Genomic DNA, 14,646 nt, shown 5'->3' with positions numbered 1-14,646 from the left:
AACCGCGTATTTACTCCCACGTCTCGGGTGAGGGCTGGAGCTATGGCTCTGCCTTGAGGTCTGCCTAGAAATTCCAGCCTCTACCTGCACCGCCTTCCTCATGAAATTCTCAGCCGGGGGCTACGATTCCAGGAAAAGGAGTAAAACAAAATGGCCCTTTTTTTGTTTTGGACGGGACAGGGATGTGTCAGACTTTCAACAGGCTCCAGGGCTGGCTTCCACCCCCTGCCTGCGTGCTCCTAGACGGGAAAGCTTGGATGGCTGTTGTAGTATCAGTGGTGGACTGCAATTACAAGGGCTGGGCATTGAGGCTCATCCTTCCCTCTGAAGTCCCTGCTCCTGCCCCATCTCTAAGCGAGGGCCCTTCTGCAGCTGTGGGGAGAGCAGGGCCCGAGGGCGAGGTGCGTCTCCCTCCTGGAGAGCTTTTGAAGAGGACTGCAGCGTGGGCGAGCACTGCCCCGGCCCTGAGTGCTGCTGGGTTTTAGCCCCTTTCCTGCTGCTGACATTGGGTGAGTCGCTTCCCCACCTGTAAAATGGGGGGGGGGGGAAACCTTTGTAAAATGTCGTGAGAGCTCCTCTGCCAAAGAGCTCGGTATTAATGCCAGAGGGCTGGCTACAGTGCGTGAGCATCGGTCTCGCCCACGCCCTGCTGTGTGTTTCCCAACTGCTTATTTCGCCAGCCTGTCACCGGGACCTGTGCAGCCCCTGTTGCTTCTTAGCATCATTCCCTGGAAGGCCAGACACACCCCCCATCTCCCTGCCCCCCCAGACATGGGGCCTACGGCTGCTTTAATTAGGCAGCTGTACCATTTTCCACCTATTAGCATCTCCCGCCTCTCAGATTGGGCTCCACGGTGGTGCTAGGCACTGCTAGGGTTGCCAACTGGCTAATTGCACAAACCCAAACACCCTTGCCCTGGCCCAAGGCCCCACCCCTGCCCCTTCTCACTACATCCTCCCCCCCCCCACCGCTCACACTTTCCCACCCTCCCTCACTTTCACTGGTCTGGGACAGGGGGGTTGGAATGCAGGGTGGGGGGGGGTCTCAGGGCTGGGGCGGGGGGCTGCAGGCGCTGGGAGGGAGTTTGGGTGTGGGAGGGGGCTCAGGGCTGGGGCAATGGGTTGAGGTGCAGGCTCTGGGAGGAAGTTTGGATGCAGGGGGTTAGGGGAGGCTCTGGGAGGGAGTATGGGTGCAGGAGGAGGGGCTCAGGGTTGGGGCAAGGGGTTGTGGGGGTTGCAGGCTTCAGGGGGGCACTTATCTCTGACCGCTCCCAGAAGCAGCGCCATGCCCCTGCGGCTTCTAGATGCAGGCAGGGGCAGTGCGCAAAGCCACCTGGCTGCCCCTGCCTGCAGGCACCATCCCGGCAGCTCCCATGGGGCACAGTTCCCGGCCAATGGGAGCTACGGAGTCGGTGTGCCGAGACACCCCCTGGCTGCCCCTGCCTGCACCTAGGAGCTGCAGGGACATGCCACTGCTTCTGGGAGCCGCGCGGAGCCACGGCAGGTAGGAAGCCTGCCTTAGCCCCGCTGCACTGCCCCCGCCGACCAGACTTTTGGCCTGTGAAAATCTACTGGATTACTTTCAATAGCAAGCGGGAGATTGAGGCCAATTGCAGGAAACTCCTGGCAACCCTAGGCACTGCGCATCCTCGGAGGGGTAGGCCCTGCACTGAAGAGCTCACAGTAAACCCCCAAAAGCCTGGGAGCCAGGAAGGATTATCCCCATTTTACAGGTGAGGGTCTGAGGCCTCATGAGAGGAAGTGACTTGCCCAAGGTCACCCAGAGAGGCGGTAGCAGAGCTGGGATACTCACCCAGCTTGCTCAAGGTCCGGTCCAGCCCAGCACCTTAGCCCCAACCCCCACCCTAGGAGAGGACCCACCTGTCACCAGCATCTCCAGGGAGGACCCCAGCTCCTTTTTCACCAAGTCACCGAAGCAGTGGGGGTGTTTCGTGGGGGCCCTGGCTGTAATCTGGGCCCCGTGCTTGTCCCCTGCCATGCGGAAAATCCATGTTTCATAACACAGGGATTGAAACTACAGCCTGTTAAATACATTTATTTACTGAGGAGAAATTACAGCTGTTTTCTCAACAGAAAATTGGCGTCATTAAATCAGTAGCAATAATGTGGGAGAAGGGCCAGGCCCCAGCCCCTTTGCTCACTGAGTGATAACAGCATCACTTGCACCTGTAGCAACTCCCCTCCGGGCCTTGGGATCCGGCCATTGCTAGTCCCCTAGCTGGGAAGCCCATCGGGCCCTGCCTCTCCAGCCAAACCCCCGCGTGGGTCAGATCCCGGCTAGTCCTAACTCCCCCACACCTGGCCCAGGGAGGAAGCGTGGAAAATGCCGAAAGGAAGCGAGGCGTCTCGTGTCTCCATCCGCCTGCACCTGTTTGCGTGTGGAGGGAGCGTTGCACTCAGACAAGGCCCATCTCCGAGCCGGGAACGACGGCGCGAGGCTCGGCAGCTGAAGCGGTGGGGAGCCTGCTCCTGGCGCTCGTCGCATCCTGAGGCCCCGGCGATTGGTTGGAAAGACTGCCCTGGGTAGCGCTGGTTTTGGTCCCGGTACAGCTCGGTCCCGGCAGCTCCAAGGCAGTGTTGCCGGCTTTTGCAGGCAGAGGGGGGAGGAGCGCCCCCGCCCACGCACGCTTCAGTACACCACTTCGTAGACGGTGGCTTTCTTGTCGCCGGAGCCTGTGACGATGAACTTGTCATTGATCGAGATGTCACAGCTTAGCACCGACGAGGACTCTTTGGACTGAGAGAGAGAAAAGTGGGGAGGTTAGGAGAGGGCACCTGCCCCCTGGGCGGCCCCGATAGTGGGATAACAAGGTGGGGGCTGAGAGCAGGGCCAGGGAGACCAGTGGCAAAGACTGGCCAAGGCCTTGTTCTCAGGTGAGTTAAAATCAGAGCCCAACTTTCAGTACTCCCTGATCTCTGCCAGGGCAGGGAAGGCTGGCGCTAAAGGCCATTAAAAGCAAGAGAAAGCCTCCCACTGATTGAACTGTTTTCAGAGTAGCAGCCGTGTTAGTCTGTATTCGCAAAAAGAAAAGGAGGACTTGTGGCACCTTAGAGACTAACAAATTTATTTGAGCATAAGCTTTCGTGAGCTACAGCTCACCAACCGACGCTCTGGGTCAATCAGGAATTAATTCAGGACACTCCTGTTCTGCCTTGTGCAGGAGGTCAGACTGGTCCATTCTAGGTGAACCTGGCTTTGGGGCAGCCACTGATGGGCTGGGCAGTTGCTCCCACTCTCGGCATTGCCGGGGGCAAGGGATTTTAGCAGAACGTGCCTCCTGGCAGGGCGCCCTTCCCCACCTGAAAGATGCTGGCTCCGTAGGGCGTCCTCCAGGCATTCAGCAGGTTGTCCTTCCCTGTGCTCACGAACCATTTACCTGCAGCGGGAGGGTCCAATGGGTCAGCGGGGGGGCTGTCGCGTGCATGGACGAGGGATTCAGCAAAAGGGGAGACGCTGCCCATAGGCGCGGGGGGATCCCAACAGTATCCCACAAGCAACCACCTGCCCTGGGAGCAGAGGACGATGCACCGGGGACATCCAAAGCACAGCCCGGGCTGCATAAACTTTAGGCCTGCCTGTAAACATGGAGTCCCACCCACGCAGCCTTCCAAGCTCTGCCCAGCTCCGTTCCATGTTCCGGGACTGGCCACTTAAACCCCATTGCGGAGCTCTGCCGTCACGCTCAGATGACATTTGTGTGACATTAGCAACTCCAGCCCACAACCAAGGTCGGGTCCCCATTGTGCTGGGGCCACACAGACACGGAGGAAAACGGCCCCTACCCCAAAGAGCTAATCATCTTCACGGACCTTGGGTGGGAGGGGAAACTGAGGCACAGAGCGAGGCCCAAGGTCACCCAGCAGGACAGCGGCAGAGCCAGTCACTGCCCAGCCATGCAACCCCTCGCCCAGCCTGAGCCCGCATCTGCACTTGCACACACTCCTACCGCAGGAGGCGAATTTGAGGGAGAGGACGCAGCTCTCGTGGAGGTGGAGCTGGTACTTCTCCGGCTTGGCCACGTGCAGGATCTCCACGTTGCTGCTCTCCATGCCGACGGCCAGCCACTCCCCCGAGGGACAGTAGCCCAGCGAGAAGATCTGGGGAGAAGGCAGAGTCAACCCCAGGGAACGAGTCCCTGCCCGGCTGGCTCTGTGGGAGAGGGGAGAGCGCCATGCAGCAACCGCCCCCACCTGCTCGGGCTCTGCAGCGCCCCGTCGCCCCCCTACCTGGGAGCTGAAGTCATGCTGCTGCAGCTGGCGCCCCTCCCGCAGGTCCCAGCACCGCACCGTGTTATCCAGCCCCCCTGTCCACAGCTTGGTGCCGTAGTTGGAGATATCGATGCAGCTGGCGCCGTCCGTGTGTCCCTGGAACTGCCTGGAGGGGAGAGAGCGGCCGTCAGGCACCGTTGCCTGCTGCAGGATCAGGGCCTGTGGCCAGGCAACTCCTCCCCTCTCCAGCACCAGCCATCCGCAGCGCATTGCGCCCTGGGGAGGGATGCTTAGCAGGCGGCAGGCAAACCCCGGGGCTCACCTGACCAGAGTCTGGTTCTGCAGGTCCCACACCAGCAGTCTATGCACCCCTAAGTGTGAGCGTCGCCGACCGGCAACGAGAGGCAAAGGTCCCCCGGCTGATCCCAGCCGCATGCACTTGACCCAGGGGGCCGCACAGGGAAGGCCCTGCGATATATGGGGGCGTGGAGCGGGGCTCACCTGACCATCGTCTGGTTCTGCAGGTCCCACACCACGATGTTGCCGTCGCTGCAGCAGGAGAAGCAGACCTTGGCGTCGGGGCTGATGGCCAGGGCGTAGCAGGCAGGCGCCGAGGAGGTCAGTTCCGCCTTGATGCGGGGGGTGGGCGCGGCCAGGTCCCAGATGGACAAGGTGCTGGCCTCGCCCCCCACGATGAGGCTGCGCCCGTCCGGGAGGAGCTTGCAGGAGCGGATGTAGTTGTCGCGGTTCTGGGGAAGGGAGAGGGAGGAGCAGCCTTAAAGCCAGTCACTGGGGAGTGCGGGGGTCCCTGATCCAATGCCCCTTAAGGGTCAGTGGAATGGCTCCCCTGATTTCAGCAGGCCAGCTGCAAGCCTGCAGCCTCAGAGCCACCTGTCCTGCAGGGAGGGGGCACCTGTGCCAGGGACTCAGTGGAGGTCAATGGAGTTCACCCTGCAAGGCTCAGCAGCCGGGCTCTAAAGTCCTCCAGGCCTTGAAGCAATTTCCACCTTTCTCCAAAGCAGCCCAGTTCCCCACTTCTGCTTCCCCTACAACCTGACCTAGTGTCCTGCCCATTGCCAAGGACCCCACAGTGCTAGTTGCTACCCCCCCCCCCCAAAGGCTGGGCTCTGGCCCCAGGGGTTCACAAGTAGGAACACGGGGCAATTAAATGACTTGCCTGAGGTCACACAGGGAGTCAGCGGCAGACCCAGGAATTAAACCCGGATCTCCTGAAGCCCCAGCCAACGCGTTACGCACAAGCCCATTCATTGTCCCATGTGCCTGAGGATGTTAGCGCCCAGTGACAGAGACTGGCCTGTTTTACCCTCCATCCCATTGGCGGATGGGGTTTCTGTGGCATGGGAGAGACAGAGAGCGCCCCTAACAGCAGTGCAAAGCACAGGGAGCTCAGCACGTACTACGGCCAGCCAAACCTATCCAGCCCCCTTCAAGCACGCCCAGCATCGCAGCATCCAGCCTGGCTGAAATGACCCCAAGCTGCGATTGCTTCAGTCCCAGACCCGCCACACTTGGGACAGTTCATCGGGAGCTGTGTGTGTGTGTGTGTGTGTGTGTGTGTGTGTGAAGCAAGGGCATGAGGGACAAAAATCGGAGCCCTGTTGGTCAGAGATGGGAGGAGAGCGAGTGCCCCCCCGCGCCACTGGTGCTGCATTGATGAGCCGTCCTGCCACACTCGACGGCTCCGCAGCACCTTCCAATAAGGGCAGGAGCACCGGAATCTCTGGCATGCTAATGAGCAGGGCCCCCGGGGGGGCAGCTCAATTATTAATCGCTTTTCCTTTTGATGAGGGTTTTCTAGCGACGGAACAATTCCAGTCCCCGCCGATGCTCCAGACGCACTGGGGAAGCTGGCCTGGAACGGCCCCAGCTGATACACGCAGCTTCGCTCCGCTTTTAAAATGAACGTGGCAGAAATCGTTTCCCACCACTGCCTGGGCACGGTTCCTTTGCTGGCTCAACGGGGGAAACTGAGGCAGGGCATCACACACACACACACACACACACACAGTATTGGCCTAACCAATGCAGAGCCCAGCCCACAGTGGGCACACAGCAGCAAAGACAGGCACTAGAACTCAGGGATCCTGAGTCCAAACTCTATGGTCCAGTCTATCAGCCAAGGGGGGACACTCCAACAAACCAAGTGACAATCTGCAGTGCGTCTCGCCTGTGATACGGAGCCTGGTGTCTTTGTCTGCTGCAGCACACAGGGCCAGATCCTCAGCTGAAGTCACCGCAGCAATGGCGATTTTCCCCAGCCAGGGATCTGGCCCTCGAGGGTAGCAAGGAATTGTGCTGGATCCAACAGAAGCCACCTTCCCCCTGCTCATTTGTCCCCAGGCCCCTTCCCCTTACCAGGCAGTCCAGCTGCGCCACGGGGGACTTGGTCCCAGGCTGCCCCACGTCCCACACCTTCACGCAGCCCTTGCCCCCTGTGTAGACATGCTGGGTGGAGTTGCTGATGGTGACGGCGCAGACCACCTCGCCGTGGGTCAGGGTGTGGAGCTGGCGGGCGTGCCGGGGGATGCCGGTGCCGATAAGGGCATCGGGAGGGAAGGGGACTGGCTGCATCTGCCCATCGGCGCTCACGTGGAAGGAGTAGGCGCTGGAGGGGGGGAGGCAGGTAAGTGCTGGCAGGCCTTAAAGGGATGCAGCCCTCCTGGGCGTTACGCTCTGTGTCTGGGCATCTGTCACCCACTTTTGTCCCGTGGCCTCCGGCTGGAGATTTCCCCTGCCAGGGAGGGCGGGGGTCACACACTAGACAAGGAGGGGCCTCTCCAGGTAGTAGGTACCCAGCCCCATTACTGTAGTAGCTGAGCCCCTCCCAGCCTTACTTTATTGGTCCTCACAGCCCCCTCCCTGCCCCAAGAGGCAGGGCTGTAAACCCCAGCGTCCAGATGGGGAAACTGAGTCACAGACTGATGAAGCGACTCAGTCAGGGACAGAGCAGGGAATTGAACCCAGAGCTCCGGAGTCTTTACAGCAGAGCCCTAACCATTGGGCCATCCTTCCTCCCGGCTGCAGCACGGCCTTGGCCTGTTTATTACCGCCTCCATGTGGGAGCTCCTGTGCGGGCCAGTGGGAGCCTGGCTTGGTGATGACCTGCATCCCACAACCTCCCCCGGGGCGTTTCCACGACTTCCTCCCCCCGCCCCCAGCCCCTCTGCACAGATTTGGCTGAACTTACGGTTTCCCCCCAGGGATGGCCGGCAGAGAGGAGGAGATGGTGGAAGCCCTCAGGTGAGGGTGAGACTCAAAAGCCACCTGCAAAAGCAAAAGGGAGTCTGGTGCACCAAGCGGCGTGGTGGGGAGGGGCCGCAGGGGCTGGGCCTACAGACGAGCAGGGTCCGGCCGCCCTGCGCTAAGACTGGCTTGGAACAACCTCTCTGGCTATCTCTGCAGCCTATTTCCTCCAAGAATATATGGGAGGGGGCAGCGGCTGACCAGCAAAGGGCCAATTCCTGCTCCTGGCAGCAAAACTCTGATGGGACCAGGGCTTGGCTGCAAAGGGCACCGCCCTGGCCATGTTCCAAGGGGTGAAGAGCTTCAAAGAGACAAAGGGCCATGACAAGCTCACCCCCCAGCTCCCACTGGGAGCCGGGCACCTAACTGGAAAGGTGCCCCACTGTATTCGACTGGCCCGTGCCCTGCACTGAGCTGCCCCCTGTTGAGTTCACCGCTGCTACTCTCCATCCCACGCATGCACGGGATTTTGTGGTGGGGGTGGAGAAGGGCCTTTGTAGGAGGCGGCTGGAGGTGAGCTGGCCTCTGCCCCGGCCAGTCTGCGACTCACCAGAGGGGACCGTCCGTACATCACCGTGCCGCTGACTTGCGGAGAGAGGTGGATGCTCACGTAGGTGCTGGGGGCAGCGAGCTCGCCATTGATGGTGGCGTGGGGCACCATCCCGAATGAAGACGCGTAGGTGCTGGGCACGCTCAGGGGGCTGCGCAGAGCTGGGGGTTCGAGAGAAGAGAGGCAGCACCCCTGGGTGCTTGTTACCTGCATTATGGCAGCATAACGCCTCAGAGTGGGTCCTGGCCAGCGGGGATTGAACCTGGGACCAGTGGATCTAAATGCCTGAGCACCAAGAGCCAGAAGCCAGGAACTTGTGAGTAGTTAATATTTGTACCACAGTAGCACCACGAAGCCCCAGCTGAGATCAGGGTCCTGTTATGTTAAATGTTATACAGAGACATAGTGAGAAGCAGCTGCTGCCTCAAATGTCTTAGACAAGGCAGACAAAGGGGAAACTGAGGCACAAAGCGGCGACGGGACTTGCCCAAGGGATCAGTGGCAGAGCCAGGAAGAGAACTCAGTCCCAAGCCAGTGGCCCTAGCCATGCTGAGGCTCTGAAATCCCTTTAAACGGGGCTCATACCGAATTAAGCTAAATCAACACAAGTGAGTTCTAAGCTGATCCAGGTGCATTTATCTCAGAAATTCTCCTCATTTATCAAGATCGATTTCCATCCCCCTGGTCAGAATAATTTTCTAGCACAGACAAGGGCTTCATTTCTCAAAGTCTTGCTCTATTTCCACTTTGAAAACTGCCAGTCTCGATCCATGCTTTTCCCCACTACCCAGCTGTCTGCCTGGACACATTTCTATTAGCAGAAATCCCCATGACGCTCTACGGCTCCTCTCACGGGAGGGTTGCAAAAGCACCCTCCAAACACCAGTTCACAGCAACCCCTGTGAAGTTGGTAATGCTCCCGGTTTACAGATGGGGATACTGAGGCACAAAACGGCAAAATAACTTGCCCAGCATCACCCAGAGAGGCAGTGGCAGAGCTGGTCCAAGGCACCCTTACAGCCCTGTGCCTTTAACATTAAACTACACCCCTGAGGACTTTCAAGTGAGCCCCACTTATACAGCTAGATCTTTGGGGCAGGGACCATGTCTCTTGCTGTCTGTAGGGCGCCCAGTTCAATGGGGCCCTGATCTCAGTCGGGGCCTCTAGGCGCAACTGTGAAACAAACAATAAATAACAGTGCAGGGCCCAATCCTGCACTGCTTACTCAAGGGAGTAATACAGCAATGGTACGCCTTCTTCTGGCTACTGTGCACAGTACCAGAGGGGGCCCAGAGCCACAAATGACAGAGGACCTGGAAAAACTCTCCTAGGAAGAGAGATTGAACGGACCGGGAGCATCACCTGAGAGAGGAGACGAACAGAGGGCACAGGACAGAGTCTCGAAAATACTGAATGGTCCAGAGAATGGAGATCAGGAGCTTCCGTCCTGTCTCCTAGCACAAGACCAAGAGTGTCCAGTGTAAGAGTTTGCTTGTTTTCCATCTGCTTTTGTCTCTCTTTCCTGGTTCCTAAAATAACAATGTAGCCGCAGCGGCTCGGGCTAGCCACCTAGTACGTACCAATCAACTCTGATGGGGTTTCACTCGGGCAGCTAGCCCGAGCTGCTGCGGCTACATTGTCATTTTAGGCGCTCGCTTAATCAGAACTAGTACATGTACATCTAACCCAAGCTGGGAGTGACACCTTTCAGCTGCAGTATAGACATAGCTTCAGGGTACACACACATACAGCACCCAGAGACAAATCCAGCATTGGGCCCTGGTCTCTGAGACTGGCCAGTATCTGATGCATCAAAAGGAGATGAAAACTCTCCAAAGGCACCTGGACTACAGAACAGTATGCACCGTGGTGGGGAGGAAAATACATGAGGATCAAATAATTGTATCAAAATAACCCACTGCCCCCAATACCAGGGACCCTTTGTAACTAGGCACCATGTAGACACATCGAAAGAGACGAAAAGCCGACGGTCTCTTTTTCACAGATGGGGTATTGAGGCACAGAGAGAGTAAAGCCTAGATCCTCAAAAGGTATTGAGACACCTGAATCAAGGGAGTTAGGTGCCTTTGATAATCTGGGCCTAAATGACTTGCTCAGGGCCACCCAGGGAGTCTGTGGCAGAGCCGGAACTGAATCCAGATCTCCCGAGTCCCTGTCCAGTGCCATACCCACAAGACCATCCTTCCTCTGCCAGTTCCTTCCTGAGCCCATCAGCCAATGTCTTGAAGCATGCGCGTTGATCACCCTTGTTTTCACATGTATAATCAGAAATATTATTAGTCAGAAACAATGCAGAACCCTTTCCAAAATCCAGACACAGTATTTGTCATTCTGAATTCCTGAAGCAGTGAGTTCCACAGATTGACACAAACCATACTATGGACCCACACCTGAAAAGTAAGGAGGGCCTTGCATTGCACAGCAGGCTTTCTTGATGCATTGAACCTGTTGGTGTAATTAACCGACGCCATATTAGTGCGGCAGAAGCGCTTCCATAAAATTGGCTGTGATATGGGTGGAAATCCACCACTGACCCAGAGCCCTGTACATTGGTAACTGCACCAGCTGACATGCACAGAGCCCCCCTGCACACAAACATATGCTGTGTTATGAGGCCAGGCAGTTTCTCAGAAGGACGCGGATGTCTTAGAGAGACTCACTGATGGTGTCCGTGGCAGGCGGCTTGGAGGAGAGTTGCCGGAGATGGGAGGCCGAGCTTGGCCCAGGGCCAGGCGTAAGGGAGTCCCGTGGAGGAGAGGAGCTGGAGGACTTGGAGGTGGGAGTGTTGGCTGAGGCATCATTCTGCAATGGAAAGGAGATGTTACCCTGCCCTGCTCTACAGTCTTCTAGCCAAGGCCCCCCAGAGCGCTACCTGCACATTCACGAAACCTCACACACCCCGATGGGGAAACTGAGGCAAGGGGCAGCACCGTAATTTACCCAAGCTCACGGAGAGATTCCATGGCCGGGTTTGGTACAGAACCTAGGAGTCCTGGCTCTTGCTACTTCAACCACTGGGACTGGACCCCTCTCCTTTCCAGAGCTGGGAAGACAGCACAGGAGTCTTAACTCCCAGCCCCCTGCTCTGACTCCCTAGAGAACACCCCCTTCCAGTTAATACTTGCACAGAGAATCTGCAGCCCCCGCCCCAGGACTGTGTGCATCAGCCCCTTTGCAGGATCAGGCCCATCGACCAGCCGCCCCACTGTTTCACTGAAGTGGTGTCCAATAACCCCTGGTGCATTTTTGCTCGCCTGGGGATTTTGTGCAGACCGGTAGAAATCCAAGCGGAGCCCGCAAATCTCACATCACTCAGGTCATTTCGTCTGCTCTAACCAGACTGTCCCGGGAAGAAATACCAGCAAGCGCCAGCAGCCCTAATGAGGGCTCCCAAACCTCTGCTGCCGACAGATTGCTCCCGCTGAATCTTATAAGTGCCTCTCGCTCCCCCACTTGATGGCTGGGCTGGGAATGACAGCACAATCAATACCCTCCTTCCCCATGCTTTCCTCCCGCTGATGTTTCAATCTGAGAATCAGGTTGATGCTGGGCAAATCGATAGATTGCCCAGCGCGAGGAGGCGCCCAGGGGAATTCTGCAGGCAGCCGGATGGAAAATACCTGCAGAGCCATTACCAGCGTATTTACCTCCCTTCCGAAGGCACTCGCCCCTTGCCAGGCAGCACGGGAGACCCGCTAGCGATGGCAGTGCTTCGGAACTAATTAATTAATCAGCACGCCAAGGATCTCCAAGCATCTGATGCACGCGCGTTAATTAGGGCCTCCTCGTGCTCCCATGGCACAGTAGACACACTGTGCAAACGGGATGAGGCGAGGCCCAGGGCGGGGAACTGGCTGGTCCAAGGATGTGCAGTGAGTCAGTATAGAGCTGGGAATAGAACCCAGGTGTCCTGACTCCCGGAGCCCACCCTGCTGCAACCACAAGGCAAGGCTGCCTGCGGATAGCACAGCAAAGCCCACACGCTGCCTGCACCCCAAACCGTCCTGTCTCCTCGACTGCTGTTAACCCTTAGAGTGCCAGAGAACCTCCAGGGGACACATAGACCCTGGATTTGACTCCGGTGTCATGTGGCCTGGAGGGTTAACCCTTTGGGGACCAGTTTGTTTCCTAGGCTTCCAGTTGGGCCTCAGTGCTGGAGAAGGAGGGAGGGATCCCGGCAGAAGAGGATTGTTAGGAGGAGTAATCCCTGGTCTGTTGTGCTCTCCCCCCGCCCAGCTCCCACTGCCACCTCTCCATCTGGCATGATCCCTCTTACCCCATTGCCAATCATGCCTCAGGGCTTGGAACCAGCAATGGGGGACGTGGGTTGCATCAGGATAAGGGGCACCATGCAAGGGGCTGATGCTGGGGCAGGGGGAGGGGCAGTGCAATGCAATTCTTCCCCTCTGGAGGGGGCAGGGTTCTTTCCTCGTGTCCGGCAGGGACGGGGGAGCCAGGGGAAGATGTGGGGCAGGCAGGGATGTGGGGCGGGCAGGAAGCAATAGGATGGCAGGGAGAGAAAGTGGCAAGACACTCACTCATTAAGTGCTTGAGGCGTTAGGGACCAGACAGAAAGCCCGAGTAATTGCGTGTGATGGGGGAAGGGTGCATGGGAGGGGATTGCAGGGGGCAGCATCCACTATAAATCCAGAGCTCCAGCAGGGGCAGCCCCCGGTGCAGCCTCAAGGCTGGATTGCCTGCGACATGCCCTCTAAGCAGGGACAGAGAATCCATGCCACTCGCAGATCCACTGGCGAGGAGCTTTGGACTCCCCCACCCCACCCCATGTGCTGCAGCAGGGATACAGAGTTAGGTGCCGATCCCCCCCATCCCATGGCCTCTCTCCAGCTCATCTCCTTACCAGGCTCTGGTCCTTCAATTTGAGGGGCGTTGTGCTCCGGCTGGAGGCCAGGGAGGCTGGGCTTTCAGGCATGTCCCTGCGGGCGGGCGGGAGCTTAGTGCTGGGTGCGTGGGCAGGGCTGCTGGGCTCAGAGGGCGGGTCCTGCAGCGGGGAAGAAAAAAGCAGAGGCGCCTTCAGAGAGGAGGAAACCGGGGCCCACTGTATGCCCACAGCACAGGGATAGCACGGCCAGCAGCAAAGCGGGCTCTCCCCGTGCCAGACCCTGGTGCACTGGGGGCCATCCGCTGAGCCGAATGGAGATGCTCCAGGGTCACACAGCTGGTGGAGCGGGGTCCAGACCTGCTTTTGTAGATGTACCCTAGGAGGACAGGGGGAAATTGGCTCTGCTTTTGAATGCACTGGGAATTTTGCAAGCCATATTAATTCTCTCTCTCTCTTTTAATGCTTTGGGTGGTTTCCAATTGGCTGCATTGGGCAGCCGGGTAGCAACTGGGAAGAACTGGGGGATGCCTGCCGATTTGCTACAATATAATCAACCGGACAGACAAAACGACTGTTTGCAAATAAGTTGAGTCTCCACTCAGGGACAGGCGCCTCCAGCTTGCCAACCCATGGACCTTCTGACCAGGGAGGTTTTTTCTTTTAAAATAATAGCTCTGGGGTTCTTTCTGTTTGCCTTTCCGAGGTCACATTTCCCAGCTTCTCTCCACCATCAGGAAGGCTAGAAACTGACTTGTGTTTTTTTTTTGTTTTTGTTTTTTTTTTTAAGAAAACTAAGTTTCTGATACAGACACATGACTTCCAGAACTGGGGCTTCCCAAAAACCACCAAATATCACAAGACTTGTGATAAAACCGCCAGAGGTGGCAACTCTGACTAACAGAGTCGCCTTCAGTTACCATCTTAGGCCTGGTCTATACGCAGATTTCAGACCAGTATCATTATTTCAGTTCGGGGAGAGACGTTTCCAGATACGGTTTTATCAATACAGCTGCTAGAAGTGCCTTACTCAAGCAGAATTCATTCCACTTTCTGCGTAGCTATTACCTTCACACTGAGAGAACTGCGTCCAACCTACGTTGCAGCTGAAACAGTACAGCTAAAGTACTATGAATTGTGTGTCTAGACAAGGCCTTAAGAGAGCTAATTAAAACCTTCTCACTCACCTCATCCACTACTAGGTTATAATCACTCTTATCCCCGTCGCTGTCCTGCTGAGGGGAGAAACAGAGCAAGGAACCATTAAAACAGCAAAATACCGACACAGGAGAGATCTTCGAGGCAGTGCTGCCTAGTGGCTCCAGCACTGGATTGTGACTTGGAAGACCTGGGGTCTATTCCTAGCTCTGCCATTGGCCTGCTGGATGGGCAAGTTAGGTCACCTCTTTGTGCCTCAATTTTCCCATCTGGAAAACGGGCAGACTGATGCAGATGTCCTTTGTAAAGTGTTTTAAGATAACAGCTGGAAAACACTAGATAAACCCTACGGATTATTATTATCTATCCACTCTCTTGGCTTGTCTCCCTGACCCCAAAGCCCAAGGAAGTGAGTGGTGACTTCAATGGGCTTTGGATCAGACACCACACAAGCAAAGGCTGTGTCAGATGAGCGGAGACCCAGAAACTCCTTGGATTTAAGGTCTCCCTGTGGAATTCTTTTTTAAGGTATTTTCCCAAATATTTTTCTGCAGCACTTTAAAGCTAGTAAGCAATGTTGAA

General features: G+C 57.1%; 1 protein-coding gene across 9 annotated transcripts in view; it reads right to left on the bottom strand.

Moving 5' to 3' along the window:
• Positions 1 to 2,029: 2,029 nt before the first annotated feature.
• The window catches only part of TLE2 (TLE family member 2, transcriptional corepressor), a 35,259-nt gene continuing 22,642 nt past the window's right edge, over positions 2,030 to 14,646 (bottom strand). For 5 of the 9 annotated variants that reach the window (XM_043502517.1, XM_038383630.2, XM_038383633.2 and 2 more), the window contains 11 exons: positions 14,094 to 14,141; positions 12,928 to 13,068; positions 10,727 to 10,868; positions 8,045 to 8,205; positions 7,439 to 7,515; positions 6,607 to 6,856; positions 4,732 to 4,979; positions 4,249 to 4,396; positions 3,969 to 4,119; positions 3,322 to 3,398; positions 2,030 to 2,758 (listed from right to left, as the gene is read on the bottom strand). In XM_043502517.1, the coding sequence (XP_043358452.1) occupies positions 2,651 to 2,758; positions 3,322 to 3,398; positions 3,969 to 4,119; positions 4,249 to 4,396; positions 4,732 to 4,979; positions 6,607 to 6,856; positions 7,439 to 7,515; positions 8,045 to 8,205; positions 10,727 to 10,868; positions 12,928 to 13,068; positions 14,094 to 14,141 (1,551 nt within the window). In that variant the 3' untranslated portion in view covers positions 2,030 to 2,650. The remainder of the gene's footprint in view (positions 2,759 to 3,321; positions 3,399 to 3,968; positions 4,120 to 4,248; positions 4,397 to 4,731; positions 4,980 to 6,606; positions 6,857 to 7,438; positions 7,516 to 8,044; positions 8,206 to 10,726; positions 10,869 to 12,927; positions 13,069 to 14,093; positions 14,142 to 14,646) is intronic. The other 4 variants (XM_038383638.2, XM_043502518.1, XM_038383636.2 and 1 more) reach the window with 1 other exon arrangement.

Source organism: Dermochelys coriacea, chromosome 25 (genome assembly GCF_009764565.3).
Source record: "Dermochelys coriacea isolate rDerCor1 chromosome 25, rDerCor1.pri.v4, whole genome shotgun sequence".
NCBI classification, from domain to species: Eukaryota; Metazoa; Chordata; order Testudines; family Dermochelyidae; genus Dermochelys; species Dermochelys coriacea.
The sequence above is the reverse complement of the archived record's forward strand: the minus strand, read 5'-3'. Positions and strand labels throughout refer to the sequence as shown.